Below are 23,782 nucleotides of genomic sequence, written 5' to 3' on the forward strand. Positions count from 1 at the left end.
ATACCTAATTCATTTCATTATAACTAAACATATACCTATAATAATTATTCTATTCAGGTATGATTCCCACATTAAATTGCGATAACCTTAAATGTACAAGTAATAACCGGAATTTATGAGTAGATACTAATAACTATTTAGTTAGTAGTTTGTTATTTTAAGCTTAGGTCTCTAAATACCTTTATTAGCATTGTTAAGAGCGAGTGAATTAGTTATTTGTTATGACAAGCAGCAACATTGATTTTCACGACGAATACGAGTATTGAATGCTGAGCAAACAAAGGAATCGATGATTGAACCACTAGCGAAGCGAGGGGTTCAAAAAAAGAATCCTGAGCATTTCAAAGAATTCAAGGGCACAATTTTTCTTCTCGATACAGCGAGGAAAATGCCAAGTACCTATAAGAAATCTCAATTTGCCAATAGTTTCTAATACCTCTGCAGATGTAAAATTCATATTATTAATCCACCACTCATAGTGTATAGTTTTAATTGGTACCTAATTTATCACAAACATATTACCATTTTTATTATTCTACTTACTATTTTTCTATATAATTTCTAATAATTTTCAATGAATAAAGACGCGAGCTGCGAGGCAAGGCGATAACGCATTTTCGATAGTAAGTTGCAGTATGAAGTTTCATAAAGAATATTGTGGACTTTGGTAATTATTATCAACCCGTCAAAACAAAATATAACAAATCAATTGACAAAAATATGTCATTCAGATAATATGATACAAATTACAAATGTAATCCGGTGCTTACTTAGTATGTACACTTTGTTGTCCACTTCAATAGGTTGATAATGATAATAGTGACTAAAATACTTAGTGATTAGACCAGCACTGGGATCGGCACTGCATCAACTTGTCCAAAGTTGATGCAGTGCCGATCCCTTTCATAGTTGATAGGTGTGCTACGACCAGTGGCGTAGCGTGCCTTGGACTTAGTTGGAGGGCCCAATGAAGGGTAAAGATTTCTCACAAAAGAAACAAAAAAAGCTTGCATAAAATAAATATAGTGACTTAACCTGTCTAGGATGTTTACAATTTTTGGGCTCACGCTTAACTCGGGAAAAAAGAGATCACTTTTTTCGACTTTCGTCATTTCTGAAGTACCTAACAGTGACCATATGTGGATTACATTTTACTAATTATTACTTTCACACGCAAGGTGGCCCTGTAGTCCGGAGCCCCGTATCATTGATACGGGGCCTGATACGTTGGTAGCTACACCCCTGGGTATGACCTAAAACCGACCGAGGATCCTTTACCAGCTCACTGTAGGTATTTTACAAAGCTTTGTTGTCACGATGTCTTTATTATTCTCGAACGTTAAGCGTGCCAATGTCATCAAAATATATACATTAACTATAATAATACCATTGATGTTGGTATGTCACAGAATACAATACAAAACGGACTAAAATAGACTTCATTGTAATTGCTAATGGTTCTTTAGTAAGCTATTCATTGGATATGCTTTGCTATGGGAAGTATCGTTTTTTATCTCCTTAATCTATTACAATGATAATTTTATACTATAGATCGGTTACGTCCCTACAACATCACCGCAAAAAGTGATCCGAATATTAGGCTACATAATAAAAATTTTAATAAAAAAAATACAACCGACTTCAAAACCTAAAAACGTATCCACTAAACTAAAAAGCGAAAAATAACATCATAATATGTTCTACCTGCTGATCAGTATGAAGGCGGTGCTAAGCCGGTGATGTATTAATTCAAGCCATGTGAGAATATCTTATAGATTTAGATTTTGCAGAAAGTGTTGTTTCATGTGGTCCTGTCAGAAATGACTTAAATTAAGACAACACCGGCTAAGCACCGCCTTCATACTGATCAGCAGGTAGAACATATTATGATGTTATTTTTCGCTTTTTAGTTTAGTGGATACGTTTTTAGGTTTTGAAGTCGGTTGTATTTTTTTTATTAAAATTTTTATTATTTTTCCATTTTTAGTGTAAAATTTCATCTCAAACGAATACATCAGACCCCAATGACAGTCACAACCCATCTTGATACAAAATTCACAGCAATACAAATTAATCAAGCCCAAGCACAAGGTAACTACCGTAAACCGTTAAGGGGTTCCCTTAATTGACCTTGGTCTTCATCATCAGACCCCTAATAACGGACACAACTCATCTAGGTAGAAAGTTCTCAGCAATACGAATTACAAACACAAGGTAGAGTAACTACCTTGTGTTTGGCCTCGATTGTAAACTGTTAAGGAGTTCCCTTAATTGTCCTTGGTCTTCATCACCAAACCCCTAAATGACAGTCATAACCTATCTATGTGGAAAGTTCTCATTAATACAAATTAATCAAGCCCAAACACAAGGTAACTGGTGTAAATCGCCGAGGAGTTCCCTCGTCTGTTTTATGGCTCCATCATCAGATCGATTTTAAACCTTCATGAAATTGTAGTGCTTAAAAGTACTAAATGAAAAAGTTCACGAACACACTAGATACCCATATAATTTTAGAAAGTTCCCCTCAATTTCTCCAGGATCCCATCATCAGATCTTGACATGATGGCAATGGGACCAAATGGGGACTATACCGTTTCAAACAAAAAAAGAATTTTTGAAATCGGTCCAGGCGTCTTCGAGTAATCGGTGTACATATATAAAAAAAAAAAAAAAAAATACCGACCGAATTGAGAACCTCCTCCTTTTTGAAGTCGGTTAAAAATTGAGCGCACATGCACAATATTGTCTTAAATTCCATTATTTATTTTTGTATATATAGTTTTTATCCTTCCTGAAAACACAACTCGACATTATAGACGATATTTAGGTATTATTTGTTTAAATAACGTTCGTAGTTAACAGTGAGATGTGGAAATTTCCTGTTTTGAGCGCCTCATTTTTCATGACCTAGTAACACATCTAACAGTATTTAACATCATTGACCTAGTACGTAAACAAGTTGTTCTCCGCGGTTTCACCCGCGTAGATACTGATCCCAGGGTGTATCGAAATTACTTTGCAGACTATAAAGTTAGTATGTCGTATCGTAATTTTAAAACAACAGTTTTCTATACTTCCATACAAACGATTCGTAATAATACTTAAAAGAATATAGGGTAGGGTAATATCTACTGTACATCACTATGAGCCCTCTACAGGACCTTCAACTTTGACTTTTTTTTAATTTTGACTCAAAACTTCAAAATAATGGTAGACGTCCTCACATATACGCATCCTACGTATCGGACGAATCGTATCAAACGGATTTTTAATTTTACGGTAGATAAAAATTTTAATAAAAAAAATTCAACCGACTTCCAACTCAAAAATTAACCTAAACTAAAAAGCATAAAATAACATGTCACCTATGTGCTACCTGCTGATCAGTTTGAAGGCGGTGCCAAGCCAGTGATGTTTTAATTCAAGCCGTTTAAATTACGAAATTTCTGTGGTTCTTTCAGAAACGGCTTTAATTAAAACATGACACTGGATTGGTACCGCCTTCAAACTGATCAGAAGGTAGCACATAGGTGACATGTTATTTTATGCTTTTTAGTTTAGGTTAATTTTTGAGTTGGAAGTCGGTTGAATTTTTTTTATTAAAATTTTTATTTTTTAATTTTTAGTGTTAGCACACCTACTGAGTGTAACCAAAAATTAATAAGCAATTAGTTGAAACGTTATTTTCTTATGATAAGTATCTAAGTCCTACAATCCCAATTTTAAAAATACTACCTTAACTCATATACAAAATTTCACTCCCCCTTTATCCACACGTAATATGAATATTCAGAAAAACGTGAAAGGTGAGTGTCCTCCGTCTTCATCACCAGACCCCCTATGCAGTCACAATCCATATGGTTGGAAAGTTCTCATCAATACAAATTTATCAAGTCCAAACACAAGGTAGCTACTGTGAACCGTGGAAGAGTTCTCTTAACCGTCCTTCATCTTCATCATCAGACCCTTAATACAGTCACAACCCATCTAGGTGGAAAGTTCTCATCAATACAAATAAATCAAGCCCAAACAAAAGGTACCTGCTGTAAATCGTTGACGAGTTCAATCGTCTGTTTTTCGGCTTCATCATCAGACCAACTCCAGACCTTCATAAAATTGTAGTGGTTTAAAATACCTTATGGAAACACTAACAAACGCACTAGCCGTCCCTACGATTTTCGAAAGTTCCCCTCGATTTCTCCAGGATGCCATCATCAGATCCTGACATGAAAAAAATGGGACCACCCTGGAATCAAACCCTTCAAAACAAAAAAAGAATTTTCAAAATCGGTCCACAAATGACGGAATTATCGCTGGACATACATAAAAAAAAAAAAAACATACATACAGCCGAACGTAGAACCTCCTCCTTTTTGGAAGTCGGTTAATAAAATCCGTTCGATGCGGCTCAGTGGACGCACTTGTATTATTTTCTATATACAAAGAATACTAAAATCCTTTTGATGCGATGCTTATTACGATGTGGATCTCTGGACACCTACGTTAATTCAGCCTCGAATTATCTTTTCAATACTATTATAACAGAGTCAAAATTTGATTGCATATTATAAATGCAAGTTGGTCGCTAACAAATGAGAAATGAGATCCGCACAAGAACAAAACCGACATCGCTCAACTAGTCGCGAAGCTGAAGTGGCAATGGTCGGGGCATAAAGTTTGAAGAGCCGATGGACGTTGGGGTACCAAGGTGCTCGAATCGCGACACAGAGAGCCTAGTGTCGGTGTGTTGGTAGACCCCCCAAGCAAGGTGGTTCAGGATCGTGATGTTTGGGTGTCCCTACAAAAGGCCTGTGTGACCTCCTGCATATTGGCGTATCTAGGATTATCTCCTAGGGTGGACCTGGCCCCCAACACCAAGTCTATTAAAAGTATCTTAATAGTATTCCACTTCAGCTTCGCAACTCGTTGAGCTATGTCGGTGACTTTGGTTCTTCTGCGGATCTCCTCATTTCTGATTCGATCACGCAGAGATACTCCTAACATAGCTCGTTCCATCGCCCGCTGTGTGACTCTGAGCTTTCTTATGAGGCCCATAGTTAGCGACCAAGTCTCGGAACCATAGGTCATCACTGGCAACACGCACTGTTCGAAGACTTTTGTCTTTTCGCTCAACGAGTTGCGAAGCTGAAGTGGCAATGGGCGGGGCACATAGTTCGAAGAGCCGATAGACGTTGGGGTCCCAAAGTGCTGGAATGGCGACCCCGCACTAGTAAGCGCAGTGTTGGCCGACCCCCCACCAGGTGGACTGACGACATCAAGCGAGTCGCAGGGATTCGCTGGATGCAGGTGGCTCAGTATCGAGATGTTTGGAAGTCCCTACAAAAGGCCTATGTCCTGCAGTGGACGTGCATTAGTTGAGATCGCGGCGATAAACCTCAAAATTATATATAGATAGGTAAAACTCTGCCTCCGATTCCGGAGGGTGTGGGTTCGAATCCGGTCCGAGGCATGCACCTCCAATTTTTCATTTGTGTGCATTTTAAGAAATTAAATATCACGTGTCTCAATCGGTGAAGGAAAACATCGTGAGGAAACCTGCATACCAGAGAAATATCTTAATTCTCTGTGTGTGAATCTGCCAATCTGCATTGGGCCAGCGTGGTGGACTATTGGCCTAACCCCTCCCATTCTGGAAGGAGACTCGAGCTCAGCAGTGAGCCGAATATGGGTTGACGACGACGAGGTATAAGATATTTTTCTCTTACAGGTTATGGAATGACACTTGGCTTTCCCACCATTCTCATACCCGCCGTGCAAAACCCCAAAGAGGGCGAAATTTTACACTTGAAGACATCTGAGATATCGTGGATAAGTGAGTTAATTTTGTTTATTTTATCCTAGCCAACACGTTTTACTCGCGTAGTTCCAAATCTCGTGGGATAAAATATATCCTATGACACTCACAAATAACCAGTCGATAAGATTTCTGCTTCGATTCTGGAGGGTGTGGATTCGAATCCGGTCCGGGGCATGTACCTCCAACTTTTCAGATGTTTGCATTTTAAGAAATTAAATATCACGTATCTAAAACGGTGAAGGAAAAACATAATAAGAAAACCTGCATAACAGAGAATTTTCCTAATTATCTGTGTGTGTGAAGTCTGCCAATCCGCATTGATCCAGCGTGGTGGACTACTGGCCTAACCCCTTTCATTCTGAGAGGAGACTCGAGCTCAGTAGTGAGCCGAATATTCGTCGATAATGATGATGATGATGATGACTAGGGTCAAAAAGTCCCATTCTCTTTAAGATAAATGTTACAAGTCTATAATATTGTAACCCTACACTATTGAATTGGGGGTAATCTGTGTTAGTGTAAGTTTGAAATAAATAAATAAATAAATATATTAATCTTAATCGTAATGTATTGGTTCTCACGACATTTGAACGTTACGCTGAATCCTCTTTACGATGAAATCCGCCTTGTTATCATAGGTATGTATTGTATTACTTGTACTCAGAAAATGCATAATTGTACTTACTAAGAAAATAATCGCTGTTACAATTTTATAGTTGTACTTTGCATAAGGATTTTATACTATAATAATCATTCTATCGGTAGGTAGGTATATTTATAAAGTTATTAAGTACCCCGTGTGCTTTTTTTCAATTTGGGTAGTTAATATTTTTGTTTTCTTATTTATTTGGTAGTCCTGTCAATATTCGTTTTTCGGGATGAATGGTAGATAAATATATATTTTTCTTTTCTATTTGTTTTTAGCATTCTTTTCTTCTTCATCTTTGTTTGTATGTAGATTAGGTTTTTAATCATGTAAGCAATAGTTTGGCAGAGAGGTTTGGATACCTAATATAGTCTGGCAATTTCGTTGATGACACTCCCATGATATGCGGGCGACGGGGGGAAAGACTGCGCGGGTGTCAAATTGAGGAAGTGAGGTGTATCAGTCGTGGGTTTTTCATTCATCGCTACACGTCTCACGGCCCGCGCGGACCATCTGGAGTGTTACGAACGAAACCAAGCTATAGCAAAGTCAAGACAGCGATGTACCTCCGTAATCAATAAGTTCCAAAGTTGCGAAATCTACGAGAAGAACCATGACACTTACTATTCCGGCTATCAAGGAAAATGTATAGAGGTCAATAATAAGTTGGTAAATCTATAGTTACGCCACTGAATAATTTAACCAAATATAAAACACACCCGTGGAGGTCTAAGCATTATACTCATAGGAGCATCAGAGAATCGGGCCCCAGGATTTATTTATATTATAAAGAGGTAAAGTTTGTGGGGATAATCTCTGGATCTACAAAACCGATTTTGAAAATTCTTTTACCACTACAAATCCACGTTATTTGTTAGTATCATAGGCTATATTTTATCCCCGTATTCATACAGAAACAGAAACTAAACGGGTGAAACCGCAGGCGTCTCTCAGTTTGACCTATAGTAATAAAGTGGCAAAACTCACGTTAGAACTAATACACTTATTAGTCTAGTTAACAAACGCCTTTTACATCAAAACTTTTTCTCCTTCTCCTAAAACTGTGATTGTGGTGGTGTCATTCGATACGGAATAGCATGTAGATAGTTTTTCAAAAAATTGAATGGCCATTCGTAAAAATTGCAAAAGTTATAATCTCATCATCTCCTTGCCCTTATCCCACTTAAGTGGGGTCGCAAAATTATGTCAATCTTTTCCATTCGTCTCTATTACTCGTCAACTCATCATCCACTCCTTTTACACACATGTCCTCTTTCACACAATCTAACCATCTCTTATTTGGCGTTCCTCTCCTCTTATGACCTTCCGCTTGCACATTCAACATTTTTCTAGTAATATGACTTTCCTCTCTACGCATTACATGTCCATACCAAGCTAACCTTCTACTCCTCAATTTTTAACATAAGTTTAACAAAAGTTATAACCTATTGACTAAAAATTAAAAAGGGGTTTGGTGACTTTTTGGAAAAACTACGCGCGATTCCGAATATGACACCTCAACCATAGTTTTAGGAGAAGGAGAAAAAGTTTTCATCTAAAACGCACTTGTTAATAAAACTATATAAGAAGACACTCGTAATCTCTCCGCGTCGTGTTCCTCATTACTGAGGGTCGTGACCCCTATCACACATTCATAACTTTTTTCCGCACGATGTCACGCCATGCGGCTCGGCTTTTCGCGACTTGTAGAGCATCGTGTACTTTTGTATCGAGAGTGGTGCGGATTTGATCTGACCAACGCATCGGGCTACGTCCCCGAGGTCTCTTTCCTTCCACTTTGCCAGTGATAACAAGTTTCTCTAGGTTATCTCCTTCTCTCCTGGCAATGTGACCGAAGTACTCAAGGATCCTCTGAAGACAGGCGGTGGAAAGTCTTTTCGAGATGTTGAGTTGTTTCAACACCGATACATTGGTCCTATGCACTGTCCACGGAATACGGAGCATTCTTCGCCAGCACCACATCTCAAAGGCATCTATGCGATGCCGATCAGCTGATTTGATAGTCCATGTCTCAGCTGCATATGTGAATATTGGAAAGATTAGAGTCCGGACAAGACGCATTTTTGTGTTTAAGGAGATGTTCCTGTCTTTCCAAATTTTATGCAGTTGAGACATGGCACTTTTGGCCATCCCAATTCTTCTGCGAATTTCCATCTCACATGATCCTGTGTTTGTTATATTGGAACCCAGATATATGAAATTTTGAACTATTTCAAGATTCAAAGAGCCAGTGAGTTGTAATTTATTGGCGCGATCAACAACCATTAATTTTGTTTTCGATTTGTTTATGGAGAGACCCATTTCTTCGCTTACACGTGCCATTCTGTTCAATAAAGATGTCATCTCTCCCTCCGATGCTGCTAAGAGAGTTGTGTCATCAGCGTAGCGTAAATTGGTTAACTTTGCTCCACCAATGCTGATGCCACCATCCCAGTCTTCGAGAGTTCGTCTCATTATATACTCTCCATATATATTGAACAGAATAGGAGAAAGCACACAACCCTGCCTAACACCTTTGCAGAACTTGAAAATGTTGGATGTAACCTCATCTATTCTTACAATTCCTGTGCTACTGCTGTACAGGTTTATGAGCAGTGTTACTAGATGTTGTGGCACTCCCAGGTCTGCAAGCACTCCCCACAAACAACTCCAGTTAACGCAATCGAAAGCTTTGCTATAATCAACAAAGCACATAATCATTGGCGTATTGAATTCGTATGCTTTCTCGATTAGCTGTCGCACATTTAAAATTTGTTCTCGGGTGCCTTTGCCTTTGACGAAACCAGCTTGTTCCTGAGGAATTTGCCAATCTAGGTAATGACGAATGCGGTTGTTAATAATATACAATAGTACTTTGCTGGCATGGGAGATTAGTGACAAAGTACGATAGTGATCACATTTCCGTGTCGAGCCTTTTTTGTGCAGAGGAACTACGACTGACATAGCCCAATCATTTGGCCATTCATTTTTTTGCCAAATTAAGTCGCAAATCATATGCAGCATATCGATACCGGTTTCCCCTAGAGCTTTCAATGCCTCAGCTGTAATGTTGTCTGACCCAGGAGCTTTTTTCATCTTAAGCTTGTTTAACGCAGCAATGATCTCTGATCGGAGGATTGATGGTTCTAACTCCAAGTTGTTACAGTTAGTGTGATGTGTTGTTTCTGGATCACTGGAATCATTGTACAGATTTTCGCAATAACTACGCCACCTTTCAGCTATTGCGTCAAGCTCAAGTAAAAGTTGACCCTCGGAGTCTTCCACGACCCACGTTTTTGGTTTGAACTGCCTAGACAAGAGGTGAACCTTCTGAAACAGGTCCGATGTTTCAAGTTTTAGAGAGTGACGTTCAATTTCGTGGCAGATGTCTTGAATAAATTGGTTTTTATCGTCTCGACAACTTTTCAGGATGTCCTTACATATATTCGCATAATCGTCCATCACTACTGGGTTCTGAAGTCCTTTCAGTTTAATTTCTTTTCTCTTGTCTATTAGTTTCCAGGTGCTATGCGTTAGCCATTGTTGCTTTCTAGGTTTAGCTACTCTAGACTTTGCGATATTTCTAAGGGTGTCCGTTATACAAGTCTTGAGATGTTCCCAAAGTGAATTAGCATTCGAATGCAATGGAGGATTATCCTTTAGTTTGTTTTCTATTGTATTCTGAAAAACAAAACGCTCCGAGGCATCAAGTCGCTTCATAGGGAGAACTCGCTTCTTGGGTGCTTTCAGTCGAAGTGCGAAGTCCGCTACCAGAAGGTTATGATCAGAGCCACACTCTGCTCCAGGAAAAGTCTTCGTATTCGAGACAGAAGTTCGCCATCTAGAGTCTATAATTAGATAGTCTATTTGATTTCTGACTCTATCACCCGGTGATTTCCAAGTGTACAAACGCCGTGGGTGATGTTGAAAACACGTGTTCAAGATAGTCAAACTTCTGTCTATGCAGAATTCTATGAGTTTAACACCTCTTTCATTTCTGATTCCGAGACCATATTTTCCCACAGTTGTCCTGATGTGGTCATCAGCTATCGTACTTCCAACTTTGGCATTCCAATCACCAATGATCATCGTTACTTCGCGGCTAGGTATTTTATTCAGGGCGGTTTCAAGAACTCTATAAAAGTTATCACTCGTAATAAAGGTAGTGAAATCTGTCCTAAATCGATGGGTAGGTCAGTAACGGCACATCCTATTAATATTGTAAACGCGAAAGTTTGTATGGATGTTTGGGTGTTTGTTACTCTATAACGCCGCTACTATTGAAGCGATTTAGCTGAAATTAGAATGGAAATAGATTTTACTCTGGATTAACACGTCGGGTACTTTTTATCCCGAAAAAATCCATGGTTTTCAGAGATTTGCGAAAACTGATGATTATGATAATATGAATGTTTGTTACTCTTTCAAGCCTCAACTACTGAACCGAATTAGCTGAAATTTGGTATTAAGATATATTATAGACTGGATTAACACATATACTACGAGGGATTTGTGAAAAACTAAATTCCACGCGGACGAAGTCGCGGGCGTCCACTAGTAATACATAACTCCGGGTAGAAGTAGGTCAAAGAGACAAAAATAAATATTATACCTACCTACTCGTATATTGCTAAAAATTACGATGTATTCTCTGGTTTTTATTTGGACATATCTGATTTCGCATCACATTATTGTTTTTAATATGGCCTTAAACTTTTTTGGTCTTGTTTATGACCAATAAGGACCGAGCCATGAGGGATTAATGTATTTGTGAAGAATTTAAAAATAAGTACGTAGGTACAGGTAGGTAATCCAGCATTCATTACATTTCGGGTATTTTTATTTATTAACCTACACGTGTTAGGTACATTTATTAATATATATTTTTTTCATTCTCTACAAGTTAGCCCTTGACTATAATCTCACCTGATGGTAAGAGATGATGCAATCTAAAATGGAAGCGGGCTGCCTTGTTAATAGTGCTAGTGGGAGGCTTCGGCCGTGGCTAATTATCGCCAAGAGATTTAGGGTTCCGGTACGACGTAGTGTAAGTAGAAACCGAAAGGAGTGTGGATTTTCACCCTCCTCTTGACATGTTAGCCCGCTTCCATCTTAGATTGCATCGTCACTTACCATCAGGTGAGATTGTAGTCAAGGGTTAAACTTGAAAAGAATAAAAAAAAATAGGCGTGTATTAGGTAAGTAGGTAGGTTTTTTCTTTCAAGATATAATGCGGTAGCCTTCGCCACAGTAATATTATACACTGTGCCTCCGCGTTAGAAACTCACCCATCATACAGTATGCTAGCCACAAACAGTCAATTATTCTCACGTTTCTGTAGCACTCACAAATTGATCGTGTGTTGGTCACCGCGTACATGACTTGTATAGTATGCAGCGTGGGTACTGCCGTTTGCTTTTCAGAAACGTGAGAATAATTGACCGTCAATGGCGACCTTGAAACTCACCCATGATATACCTACGTAGTACGTAACTGAAATGTTCATTTTAAAAGAAAACGTAGTAAAAATACTGGATAATTAAGTAAATAATTAAATAGGTAGGTAGATATTTACAGTTAAAAAGCCGAACTCAATTTTACGAGATAAAACCTTGAGTACCTAACACCTATTGTGTTTTAACTGTGCTTCTTGTTAGAAGTAATAAAAAAAATAATTGAAATTACACTTGTACGGAAGCATTCTCTTTCAAACAAAAACAAATCATCCAATTCTAAGATAGGTAAGTCAATGTTACGGATGTAACTTCAGGGTAATCGTTCTAGTAAGAGATCCGGCATAAAAAATATATACCCTCATCTGTTAATTAATTGGAATTATAATAAAAAATTAATGATAGAAAACATTCACATTAACTAATTGCACATTGGTTGGATAAACTGCGGCCGGATATTATTAAATGCTTAATTAAAGTTAATAAAACCTGAAAGCTAGGAAGTGATTTATGGGAGACCATGAATTATTTCTGAGATGAAAAATATATATTTTTTATAATTTTACGGGTCCTTTGCATTTTAGTAGTTGAAAGAGTAAACTTAAAACTTGCGAGCACATTATTAATAGATACCTTGCGAGCGTTACAAAAACATAGCCTGCAAATATATATGTCAAAGACGTCTTAACCGAAGAATAACCGGGGTATGCAAGTTCGGATAAGATAATCGTCCGTTTTACGTCCTTAACCGGCATATGGGTTGTGGTGAACACGAAATTTGGACTTAACGGCGTTTAACTTATTTAAACGGTTGATTATGTTTAAACGAATGTCGGTGAACTCGAACATAATCTTCTTCCCTCATTGGTTAATTAAAATAAAACCGTTAATTTCCCTGAAAAACGTCCTATACAAAATGGTATGATTTAATGACGTAGGTCATAATGATTGTTAGATTTGTATGGGCGTTCAAACAAAATTACTAATATCTTTGTTATTTGTGCGTTTATGGTTATAGTTCATTTATTGAAAAACGTCACATTTAATCTAAAACTGTATGAATTTTCATCTATAATCTTATTTATTCTGAAAATATTCACACAATCTTTGCTTTTTATGCATAAATTAGTTAAAATTGACCTTATTTACCCGAATGTATCATAAAATCAATATATTCAAACCTAGTCATCATCCCCATAGGTATAGTTTTACACTAATCCCAGTTTTGTGAAAAACTCGAATTTCATGAGTACAAAATTGCGGGCATCCGCTAGTTTTTTTTTTAAATATTGTAAGTGAAAAAATATTAAGTTGATTCCTATTACAGGTTCTATAAATTTGATCGTTGTGCCAATCGGTTGCGCTTTGTCTGGCGTGGTGACGACGCCGGTGGGCCGACGGCGAGCTATGCAGATGGTCAATGTGCCATTCTTCATTGCCTGGCTGATGTTCCATTATTCGACCAACATTGGCCACTTATATGGCGCATTGTTCCTCACCGGATTAGCTGGAGGACTTCTTGAGGCACCCGTAAGTAAGTTCAAATACCTACAGACAAAACGGTAGTAGGACAGTTATGAATCTACTTTGATCTTTTGACGTGACAACGTCTTATAATTCGATGGAGCCGGCTGCACACTCGAAAAAAGATGTCGTCATGCGTCGTTCCTTTGCTCTAGGGTTGCTAACTTTTTTACAAGAAATAAAGTATATTCTGGTCTATGAAGATTATTAAATAGTATTTTAGCAAAATTAATATTTTCTTTTGAAAAATGCAACCATCCCATCAGGAAAGGGTCGTAAAAGGGACAAAATTTTGTAACTTTTGGTCATACTTATACCACTTATCTTTTACAAATGGTTCACGTCGAGCGAGCGTTGCGACGCCGTCCGTTGTGTGGAGAAACCTTTACAATTCAAGTCATCTAGCACATCATCAATAGCCTATTTTAAGCCATTAAAATATTGTTAATGATGATATACAAATCATGCCCACGTTGAATGGTGGCAATAATACTGGACTGCATTACCGCATCGGACAGTCAGGCTAATCCTTTGCAAAAAATACGCCAGCCATTCTGTAATCAGTCAAGGCAATTTGACGTGGTGAAATAGTTCAGAAAAAAATAATCGTACTGCGATTCCAAGGCCCCCAAGGGTCCTCAAGGTAAAAGAAACAAATGAGTAAACGGTCATACTTATACCACTTACAAACATCTCACGTTGTGCCAGCATCGCGTCGCCGTTTCGTCCCTTTCGTTGTATGGTGAAACCTTAAAACAATTCAAACCATCATTATTGTCATCAACAGCCTACTAAGCCATTATGTTAAGAATACTGCATTAACGCGTTATACAACCAGACCGCCACAAATGAGCCAGCCATTCTGACACTAAACGAGACAATTTTTAGTGGTGAAATTATGAAATAATTCCCAAGGGTCGTAAAAGTCATACTTATACCCACAGAACAGACAACGCTTAAAGCTAACACAACATTTTACAAACAGCTCATGTCGAAATACCGTCGCGTCGCCGTCCGTTGTGTGGAGAATCCTTAACAATTCAAGTCATCCAGAACATCACCAATAGCCTATTTTAAGCTATTCAATAGGCTGTTGATGATGATGAAAAGGCTTAGCCCTACGCATCTACAGTATGCCAACACTGCTGGGCTAGGCCCTATCGTTGTAGCATGGTATTCGATTGATAATTACTTTATTATGATGACTTAGTTAGTTGTTTTTTTGCAGTTATGTTTATAATGTTACAGTTGTTTTTTAACAATTGTCGTTGTATATGCATTGCAGGTGTTGACATATGTAGCGGAGATAACTCAACCACACCTTCGCGGCGCGCTTACGGCTACTAGTTCCATGTGCATCATAATCGGTGTCTTCACGCAGTTTCTCTTCGGCCTTCTCTTGTACTGGCGGACTGTGGCACTTGTTAACATTATATTCACGGTATGACTTCAAATTCAATTAGCGCAGTGGCCTCTGCCTCCGATTCCGGAGAGTGTAGGTTCGAATCCAGTCCGGCGCATGCACCTTCAATTTTATGTGTATTTGTCCTATAAGGAAAAAGATCGTGAGGCAACCTGCATACCAGAGAATTTTCTTAATTATCTGCGTGTGTAAAGTCTGCCAATTCACATTAGGCCAGCATAGTGGACTAAGGCCTAATAACTTTAATTAATTTTTCTGAGAGGAGACTCGTTCTCAGTAGTGAGCCGAAAACGGATTTATGAATGATGCCGCGATGTCATCTTTGTGGCATTCGGTATTTTTCGGAAAACTTTATTTTCTTACATCGGATCTCAAGAAAACAAACCAATCTGCTCCAAGCTCTGTCTGCGAAACTGTATGAAAATGGTCCATTGATTAAAAAAAGAGGGTAAAATTACAGGTTCATATTAATATATATTTTTGACTTATATCTTATATTGTATTTCCAGATATTAGCTGTTGTAGCATTATGCTTCGTTCCGGAGTCACCTCACTGGCTGGTATCAAGAAAAAGAATTGAAGATGCAAGGAAGGTGAATGTTTCATTTTGTAGTTTTATGATTTGATGTAAGTACGATTAATTACAAAAAAAAAACCGGCCAAGTGCTTGTCGGGCCACGTGCAGTGATTAATTGAGCACTTAGAATCCTTTTAATTCAAACACACCGATAGTGGACCATACTATCACTATCACAAAAGAAAAAATCTCATTCTCTCTTTACATGTAGGGAAGGAACCCCAAAATGTTTAGCATTTTATAGATGTAATTACTCATACTCATGCTAATGGTAAATTACACCTTTTTAGTAGTCTGCACTAAACCGGACTGACACACAGACGGACCTGGCGAAACTATAAGGGTTCCTTGTAGACTACGGAACCCTAAAAAAGGATTTCGAAAAAAAAAGTAACAGGTCTTTGTAATTACCATTCAGAACCGAATTCGTTGTCTAAAATTTTTCCAATCAAAATTTTTCGTCTTTAGTAGACTAACAAAAAGGTGATCCGTGTTTTAAAATTGCATTTAATAAGGTATTTTTTATTTACAGAGTTTACAGTGGCTACGAGGATGGATCGGTCCTCAAGCTGTTGAAGGAGAGCTGAGGGACATACAAGCTTTGTTCAAACGAAAAAAAGGTATTAAAAAATCATATTCTTTGCTTAAAAATATTAAAAGCTTAAACTTCTTTTCTCCGTTTTCGTTTCGTGACACGAATTTTATGATTATATTTCGTATTCGTGTCTAAGTAATAATTACTGAATTAATTAATAACTTCTTAGAAGAGGGTAAACCGTTTCGTAACGTAACGCGTTACGGCACCACTCTTTCTGTCTTCGCTTCCCTTTCTTTCACACGGCAGCAGGCATCACTTCTGTCCCAAGACGCACATGTTTGCATATATTATATTATTTGTCGTTCTTAGTTGTTTTGGGTGATTAAAACCGGCCAGGAATAACAAAGAATAAAAAAAACTTACAGATTTCTCAAGCCGTCCAACCTTGAACGTTTGTAAATACAATTTAATAATTTAAATTGATCGTTCCTTCAAACTCAACTAAAGCTTAGTTAGAACTAAGTAATATCATTACACTTCCTTAAAAAGTAAAAAGTAGATCTTAGATAGTATTTTACTTTACTTTAAATTATTTAAATAATTGTTTTAGCGGAAGTAGAGGATCAAGAAGAAACTTTATCGGAGAAGATATCACAATATCTGGATAGAAGCTTTTTGGTGCCCTTTTTTCTGGTTTCCTATAGTTTCTTTGTTGGCCACTTCAGCGGGATGACAACTTTACAGGTCGGTATCGGTATTTTTTTTTATTCCTTATCAGTTAGCCCTTGACTACAATCTTACCTGATGGTAAGTGATGATGCAGTCTAAGATGGAAGCGGGATAACTTGTTAGGAAGAGGATGAAAATTCACACTCCTTTCGGTTTCTACATGGCATCGTACCAGCCGGTAGGGTGGTATCTAGCCTCCCACCAGCCAAAAATAATCATTGATAATGTTATTTATACACCAAGAAACCACATATATATTAAACCATGCACACATGATTCTAATCCCTATTTAGAAAGTGGGTCAAAGTCCTGAATTTCTATGGTTTCCTGGTCCATAAAATATCTACAAAAGGGATGCCGGATAAAACAATACATACCAACTATGCCTATAAGGTTTTACCACACAACAGACGGGACGGGACGGGACGGCGAAGCGACGCTCGAGTCAGTTATTGAGTTTTAATGTACCTACTAGTTAATTCAAATTTCATTTATTTCAATTAGGCGTAACTTTAGGTATCAGTACCTACTTGTACATGCAAAGTACATGTCACACACAGCCGATAGAGTGACATTTTCTTTGACTTGCTCCATGTTAATTATTGCATTACAACGGAACACATCGCGTCGCGTCTTTGACCCCTTCCGTCCGTTGTGTGGCGGTACCTTTAATCTTATGTTCGCAATTCGCATCAGACATTTTAATATATTAATACTAGCAGACGCCTCACGATTTTACTCTTCCATTCTCGTTTCCATGTGTATACGGGAATAAAGTATAGCCCATGGCACTCAAAAATAACTTGGCTTTCTATTGGTAAAAGAATTTTCAAAATCGGTTCACTAGGTTCAGATATTACCCCCTACAACCTTTTATAGTACACTTCATATATAAATATATGAGTTTTTCAAGCTGAAAATTTAAATAATGCAGTCACAGGTAGCAAACGATTGGTTAAATGCATTGCGTTATCGGTAATTCATTTAAATGTAATGCATGGACTAAAAATATTACCGAGGCAAATGTAATAATTTAGGCGATATGAAATGAATGAGGCGATAGGCATCGGCCGTGAGCTACCAACCTACCGGCAAAAAGTAGGTAGTAGTACCTACCACCGAACGATAGCGTTCGGAAGCCATCAGAGGCAGTTACTAAAAACTTAATGGTAATTCTCCCAAGTAAGGCCATTTCCACCTTACACTGCATCGTCAGTTAATATCATCCTACTAATATTATAAACGCGAAAGTTTTTATGGATGTTTGTTTGGATGTTTGTATGGATGTTTGTATGGATGTTTGTTTGGATGTTTGTTACTCTTTAACGAAGCTACTACTGAAGCAATTTGGCTGAAATTTGGAATGTAAATAAATTTTACAGTAGATTAACACTTAGGCTACTTTCATTCCGGAAAAAATCATAGATCCCGCGGGATTTGTGAAATACTGAATTACACGCGGACAAAGTCGCGAACTTACGCTAGTAATAAATATTTAATTTGTATTTAAAATTTTAAATTACCCTTTATTATTGCAGACGTATGCAGTTTCCATCTTCCAGATGTTAGAAGCGCCAATAGATAAATACTATGCAACGTTGATTCTTGGCATTCTGCAGATCCTTGGGTCTGGCGCTTGTGTACTTTTAGTCCATTACACAGGGAAGAGGCCCTTAACGTTTTTCTCCACGGCTGCTGCTGGAGTATGTTGTATCTTGGTAGCAGGTTACGACGGTTACTTTCAAACTGTGAGTAATTTCTTTTCCCCTAACTGATTGTCTAGATTCTTTATTTGGACAGACAGACACGGCGAAACTATAAGGGTTCCTTGATGACACATCATCATGTCAGCAAATTGACGTCCACTGCAGGACTTAGGCCCGTTGTAGGGACTTCCAAACATCACGATACTGAGCCGCCTGCATCCAGCGAATACCTGCGACTCGCTTGTCAGTCCACCTGGTGGCGAGTCGACCAACACTGCGCTTTCTGGTGCGGGGTCGCCGTTCGAGCTATGTCGGTGACTTTGGTTCTTCTGCGGATCTCCTCATTAGCTAACCTATTCCTTATCCTTGATGTCTACGAAACCCTAAAATTAAAAAGAGAATTTTAAACGCAATGAGTTAATGACTACTTTAGTTTTTGTGCTGTAGGTACGATAGGTACCTAAAGAAAAATAATAAAACTTGTGACTTATCTGGAGCTTTTCTCAGGTACATCTGTTTCAGAGGATTTAAAATTACAAAATTATTGAACGAGTGGCTTTTGTCAAATTAGTTGCCATCGTCAAATGTCACTTGTCAATGCCAAATATATATTTATTTTTAAATTTAAATATTAACCGCAAAGTGCAATTCTGCAATGTAAACTTAATAAAAGTAGTTTAATAGTATAACTTTAAATGATATACTCGTAGCTACATGTAGGAAAAGATAAGAATTCGAACTTGCATACGAACATTGACTACAAAGTAGGTACAGCACAGTTAAAGGAAGAAGTAACTGTAATGTATTTATCGGCGTACTCATCTAGTTTTGGGAATTGTTTCCTTGAAGTCCCTTGGAGCCTCAGCCACAGCAGCAGATGGAGGAGCAGACACTGGAATATCCCGCGTGGGTATCTGAATTCTATTCATATCTGACATCATTGTGGCGCGATGCCGCTTGCCGTCAGGGTCGAGCACCATGAAGATTTCCTTGCCCAGCATTTGCCACGCTCTCTCTTGAAACACTCTCGAGGCACAAGGATAGTTGAGTGTCTACTCTTAATAAGAAATTTAGACACAGTAACTCTGGAACCTTTCTTTTTTTGACCTTTTGGTCTTTGTGAATAGATTTAAAAGGAAGCTAGATGGTAGTTAGGGTTCACTCACATATTTCCCACTCCCTTGGAAATATGGTGACAAATAAATTGCTTATTATGTTATATTACTCTTTGATAACATAGCTTTCCATAATCATATAGGTGGAATATTTTTTAAAATTGGTCTAGTAGTTTTCTTTTGATTTTAATGATATATAGAAAATAGTTTGTCACTTGTGCTCAGCTATTCTTGATATTAACAGTATTATTGTTACAGCATGATGTGTTAAACAAAACTTCATCGGAGATACACAATGCTACAGTGGGAGTCAACACTAATAGTTTAGTAAGTTCATTAATCTTTATATTTCCATAACACGCCATATTTTAAGTATAAGCATCACCAAGGAATACATCCTCCGATTGAGGTGTTTCAAATCTGATTTAAGAAAATACTACCGTCAACACTTTGCCAGTAAGTGCATTAATATTTACTTTAAAAAGTGTAATTCAGTGGCGGACTTACAAATATGCCGCCAGTAGACCCCTGCAATTCAAAACTGTAGTCCACAAACATATTTATGACATATTTTCAATAACTATGCTTATTTAAAATTTTAGTATGTACATATAGTAGGAGGGAGATCCAGTAGATATGACCTGTGCCTCTGATTTCGGAGTGTGTGAGTTCGAATCTGGTCTGGGGCATGTACCTCTAACTTTTCAGTTGTGTGCATTTTAAAAAACTAAACTGTGAACGAAAAACATCGTGAGGAAACCTGCATACCAAAGAATTTTCTTAACTCTCTGTCTGTGCCAATCCACATTTGACTATAATGGTGGACTATTGGCCTAACCCTTCTCATTCTGAGAGGAGACTCGACTTCAGCATTGAGCCAAATATGGGTTGATAATGATAGTAGGACTAAAATAATAAAATTATCATAAGTAGAATGTTCATTTTATTTCTGTAATACAAAACTATTTGGGCCAAATTTGCCGCCTTCTTAAATCTGCAGTCCTAGGCTGCAGCCTACTTAGCCTACTGGTAAATCCGCCACTATTGTAATTTCAATAATATCATCCTAACAGGAGCTTAAGTTTTCATTTCTAAGATAACCATATTGTAAGATAAGATACAATCTTTATCCAAACACTGAGACAACTAGTAGGTATTGCACAAAGTTTTCGCAAGCGGATAAGTATTCCTCGATTTCTAACATTTTCATTTAATTTATTAAATTTTCTTTCAGGACAATCCCTATTCATGGATTCCTACAACATTATTGATGTTGCTAGCGTTAGTTACACATACAGGAATACGTCTTTTACCATGGATTCTAATTGGAGAGGCAAGTTTTAAACCTATTTGTGATCAACGATATTTTATACTTTAGATATGTTACGTGTCTACAAAGTCACTGCAAAAAGTGATCTAAATTTAGCTACTTCACTGAGCACACATGCACAATTTTGTGTTTAATTCCATTATATTCCATCCATTATATTTATGTACATTACATTTATGTACATTATGTATATAGTTTTTGCAGTTCCGGAACACACTATTTTGCTTTTGTTAGCCTGAGTTGTGATGCGCTAGTAATATATCTCTATTATAAAATCATTGTATGTAATGTTGTCTATGTGGGTTCGAATCATGGCATCCTGTCCAGGGTTAGGGTATAAAATATCGAGCTACCCTTTCAAAAACTCAACAACATCAACAGTTGCCTCGGAGAGCACTTTCTCTTGTTTTCTGTCAATACCAATATATTAATAGTGTTAGTTACAAAGCCAAACATTCAAGCCTCAATAGCTCATTGGTTCTGGCCCTGATTCATCACAGAGAGGTGGTGGTTCGATCCCGCTGAAGATAGTGGGTACTAATGTCAAGATGTTTAAGTTCGAAAAAAGAGGTATATACTCGTATATCTTAAACAAGGTTGCGAAAAACTTTTAGTCCTTTAGTTACTTGTAAACCTTATTGATGACCCTATGATTTAACAAATAATATTTGATTTTCAGGTGTTTAGCGCTAAAACAAGATCAGGCGCAGCGGGCCTGTCCAGTGCTGTTGGTTATATTTTCGGGTTTCTCACAAACAAAATATATATCACAATGGTAGATTCGCTCTCTATTTGGGGAACATATGGCTTGTACGGAATTATTTGGTATGTTGTTTAATTGTATTTTTAATTATAAAGATATGTTTCTCTTCTTGATAACTTCATACAAGTATCCATCTTCACCATCACATTTCATCCACATTCGTTTTGTTGCCAATTTTGCTTTGACAGTTTTAGAATTATTGGTAAAGAAAATTGGACCTTAAGGACTTTTAAAGTCAGATATTCAATAGAATTGCAAATTCAGAGCAAATTCAACCTTAAGGGTTGAGTTTAAGGTTGAATTTGCAAATGCGACTACTTGAATTGAGTGCCAAGAGTTGTGTTTGGCACTCATTGAGTGGGGACGTTTTTTGGTCTCTGATTGCGCATCCGCTTTTTAATAGGAGATCGATGTTAATTGCACAAAAAGGTCTCTAAATTGCCACCAGTTGACCTTATCAATTATCAAATTACCTTAAAGGATTTAAGTTAGCTAAAATTAAAATATGCACAGACGAACAGTATCTGTAAGTAATTATTCACAATATTTTACAGTTTGTCGGGGTGCATAGTATTCTACTTCATACTACCAGAAACGGAAGGCAAAAAGTTGAATGACATAGAAAACCACTTTGCCGGCGTTAAAAATCTATCCAATAATGTCTACCGATCGAAGGTATGTAAAAATTTTAATAATTATACCAGTTTCTTCGAAATCATGGAACATGGGAATCAAACCTATGACCTGTAAAAGATGGCTTTATTTGCTCATTCCTTGAGCAAATAAAGCCATCTTGTTCAAAGGTTGTTTTGGTTATTTAGTGCCGCTACTTTGACGACTGTTGGGATAGGCATTTTTCTTTTTATAAGAGATAATTCGAAGCTTAGACTCTTCATGCTGCTACAATGTAGGTTTGTTTGTTTGAAACTGTTATTGGTGAGAAATTCCTGTAAGAAATAAAAATCCAATATTACAAAGCCTGACATGAAAAGCCTCAAATCGTGGTGTTCAAACGCATACCTTGATGATCACATAAAGCTGTGCTTTCTGGTCATTATGATAACATGATATGATCACCCTTAGATAGACAACATGACATGATCACGCGGAACAGTGTGGTGGTAGATCCAGTATTTTCTACAAGTATTTACCTTTCTTCTATCATATATCTAAATATGATAATAATGCTGGGCATTGGAATAATATAATCGAGTTATATGAATAACATTCACGATGATTTAAATTCTAATTAAATTCTAAAATATAATCGAGGCTATGCTTACGAGTAATTATGGTAATTCAAACCAATCTCATTTTATTTTTACAGAAAAACAAAAGTGCTGAAATCTCACGAATGAGAGATTTAAAAGGAACTACGAATCCAACATTTGAAGGAGACAACACTAACTTATAGAAATGGATATAATATTAGATTTAACGAAATAAAATAACTCTGAAGACCCTTGATAATGATGTATTCAATTAAAGTTTAATTTTGCTCGCAATTTACTATTAAATAAATTATTTTATATTACATGTCGAACCGCCTGTATTATTATATAATGTCAATGTGATTCTGTTTGTTTGTACATCTTCATATCTAAATACATCGTGAAATTTTGTATACCTATATGTTTTCAGTTATATAAGCTACAAAATTGTTGAGTGCTTGTATTGAATACTTAATGATTCTTAATCGTTTTGCTTGTAGTTCAACAGTACAGATAAAACAAAGACAACAGAGTTAAAAAAGCTGTCTTGCTCAATACTTAATTCATTTCACTACAGTTGCAAGTAAAAGCATGAAAAATTAATTTGGGTGTGAAATGCGTACGGGGAAGTGAGGTGCATGAGTCGTGGGGTTTTCATTCATCGCAACACGCCCCCCGGCCCGCGCGACCCATCACTAATGTTACGAACGAAGTTGCCAAGCTATACACAAATAAACTTTTCCGAGCTAGTGAATGAAAATGATTTCAAAGTGGGAAGTACTATATAAGATATTAGAGAACTTTTAATAAGAGCAACATAAAGTGAAACAAAAATAACAAAGTTACAAAATAATGACTTAACATAACTATAATTTAAGTAATTTATAATCAGCATAAATGTACGTAATAATTATACGAGTACACAATATGCACAAATACTTGATGTAAT

The 23,782-nt window shown here is 37.2% G+C and overlaps 1 protein-coding gene across 2 annotated transcripts in view; it reads left to right on the forward strand.

The window, feature by feature from the left end:
• LOC112047842 (facilitated trehalose transporter Tret1) overlaps nt 1–23,161 on the forward strand; it is a 40,220-nt gene extending 17,059 nt beyond the window's left edge. For both annotated transcript variants that reach the window (XM_024085104.2, XM_024085105.2), the window contains exons 4-15: nt 5,729–5,833; nt 13,245–13,447; nt 14,727–14,882; nt 15,374–15,457; nt 15,974–16,061; nt 16,590–16,723; nt 18,247–18,456; nt 19,788–19,856; nt 20,764–20,862; nt 21,539–21,684; nt 22,177–22,297; nt 22,950–23,161. In XM_024085104.2, the coding sequence (XP_023940872.1) occupies nt 5,729–5,833; nt 13,245–13,447; nt 14,727–14,882; nt 15,374–15,457; nt 15,974–16,061; nt 16,590–16,723; nt 18,247–18,456; nt 19,788–19,856; nt 20,764–20,862; nt 21,539–21,684; nt 22,177–22,297; nt 22,950–23,036 (1,502 nt within the window). In that variant the 3' untranslated portion in view covers nt 23,037–23,161. The remainder of the gene's footprint in view (nt 1–5,728; nt 5,834–13,244; nt 13,448–14,726; nt 14,883–15,373; nt 15,458–15,973; nt 16,062–16,589; nt 16,724–18,246; nt 18,457–19,787; nt 19,857–20,763; nt 20,863–21,538; nt 21,685–22,176; nt 22,298–22,949) is intronic.
• Nucleotides 23,162–23,782: the final 621 nt, after the last annotated feature.

This window comes from Bicyclus anynana, chromosome Z, assembly GCF_947172395.1.
Source record: "Bicyclus anynana chromosome Z, ilBicAnyn1.1, whole genome shotgun sequence".
Classification (NCBI taxonomy): domain Eukaryota; kingdom Metazoa; phylum Arthropoda; class Insecta; order Lepidoptera; family Nymphalidae; genus Bicyclus; species Bicyclus anynana.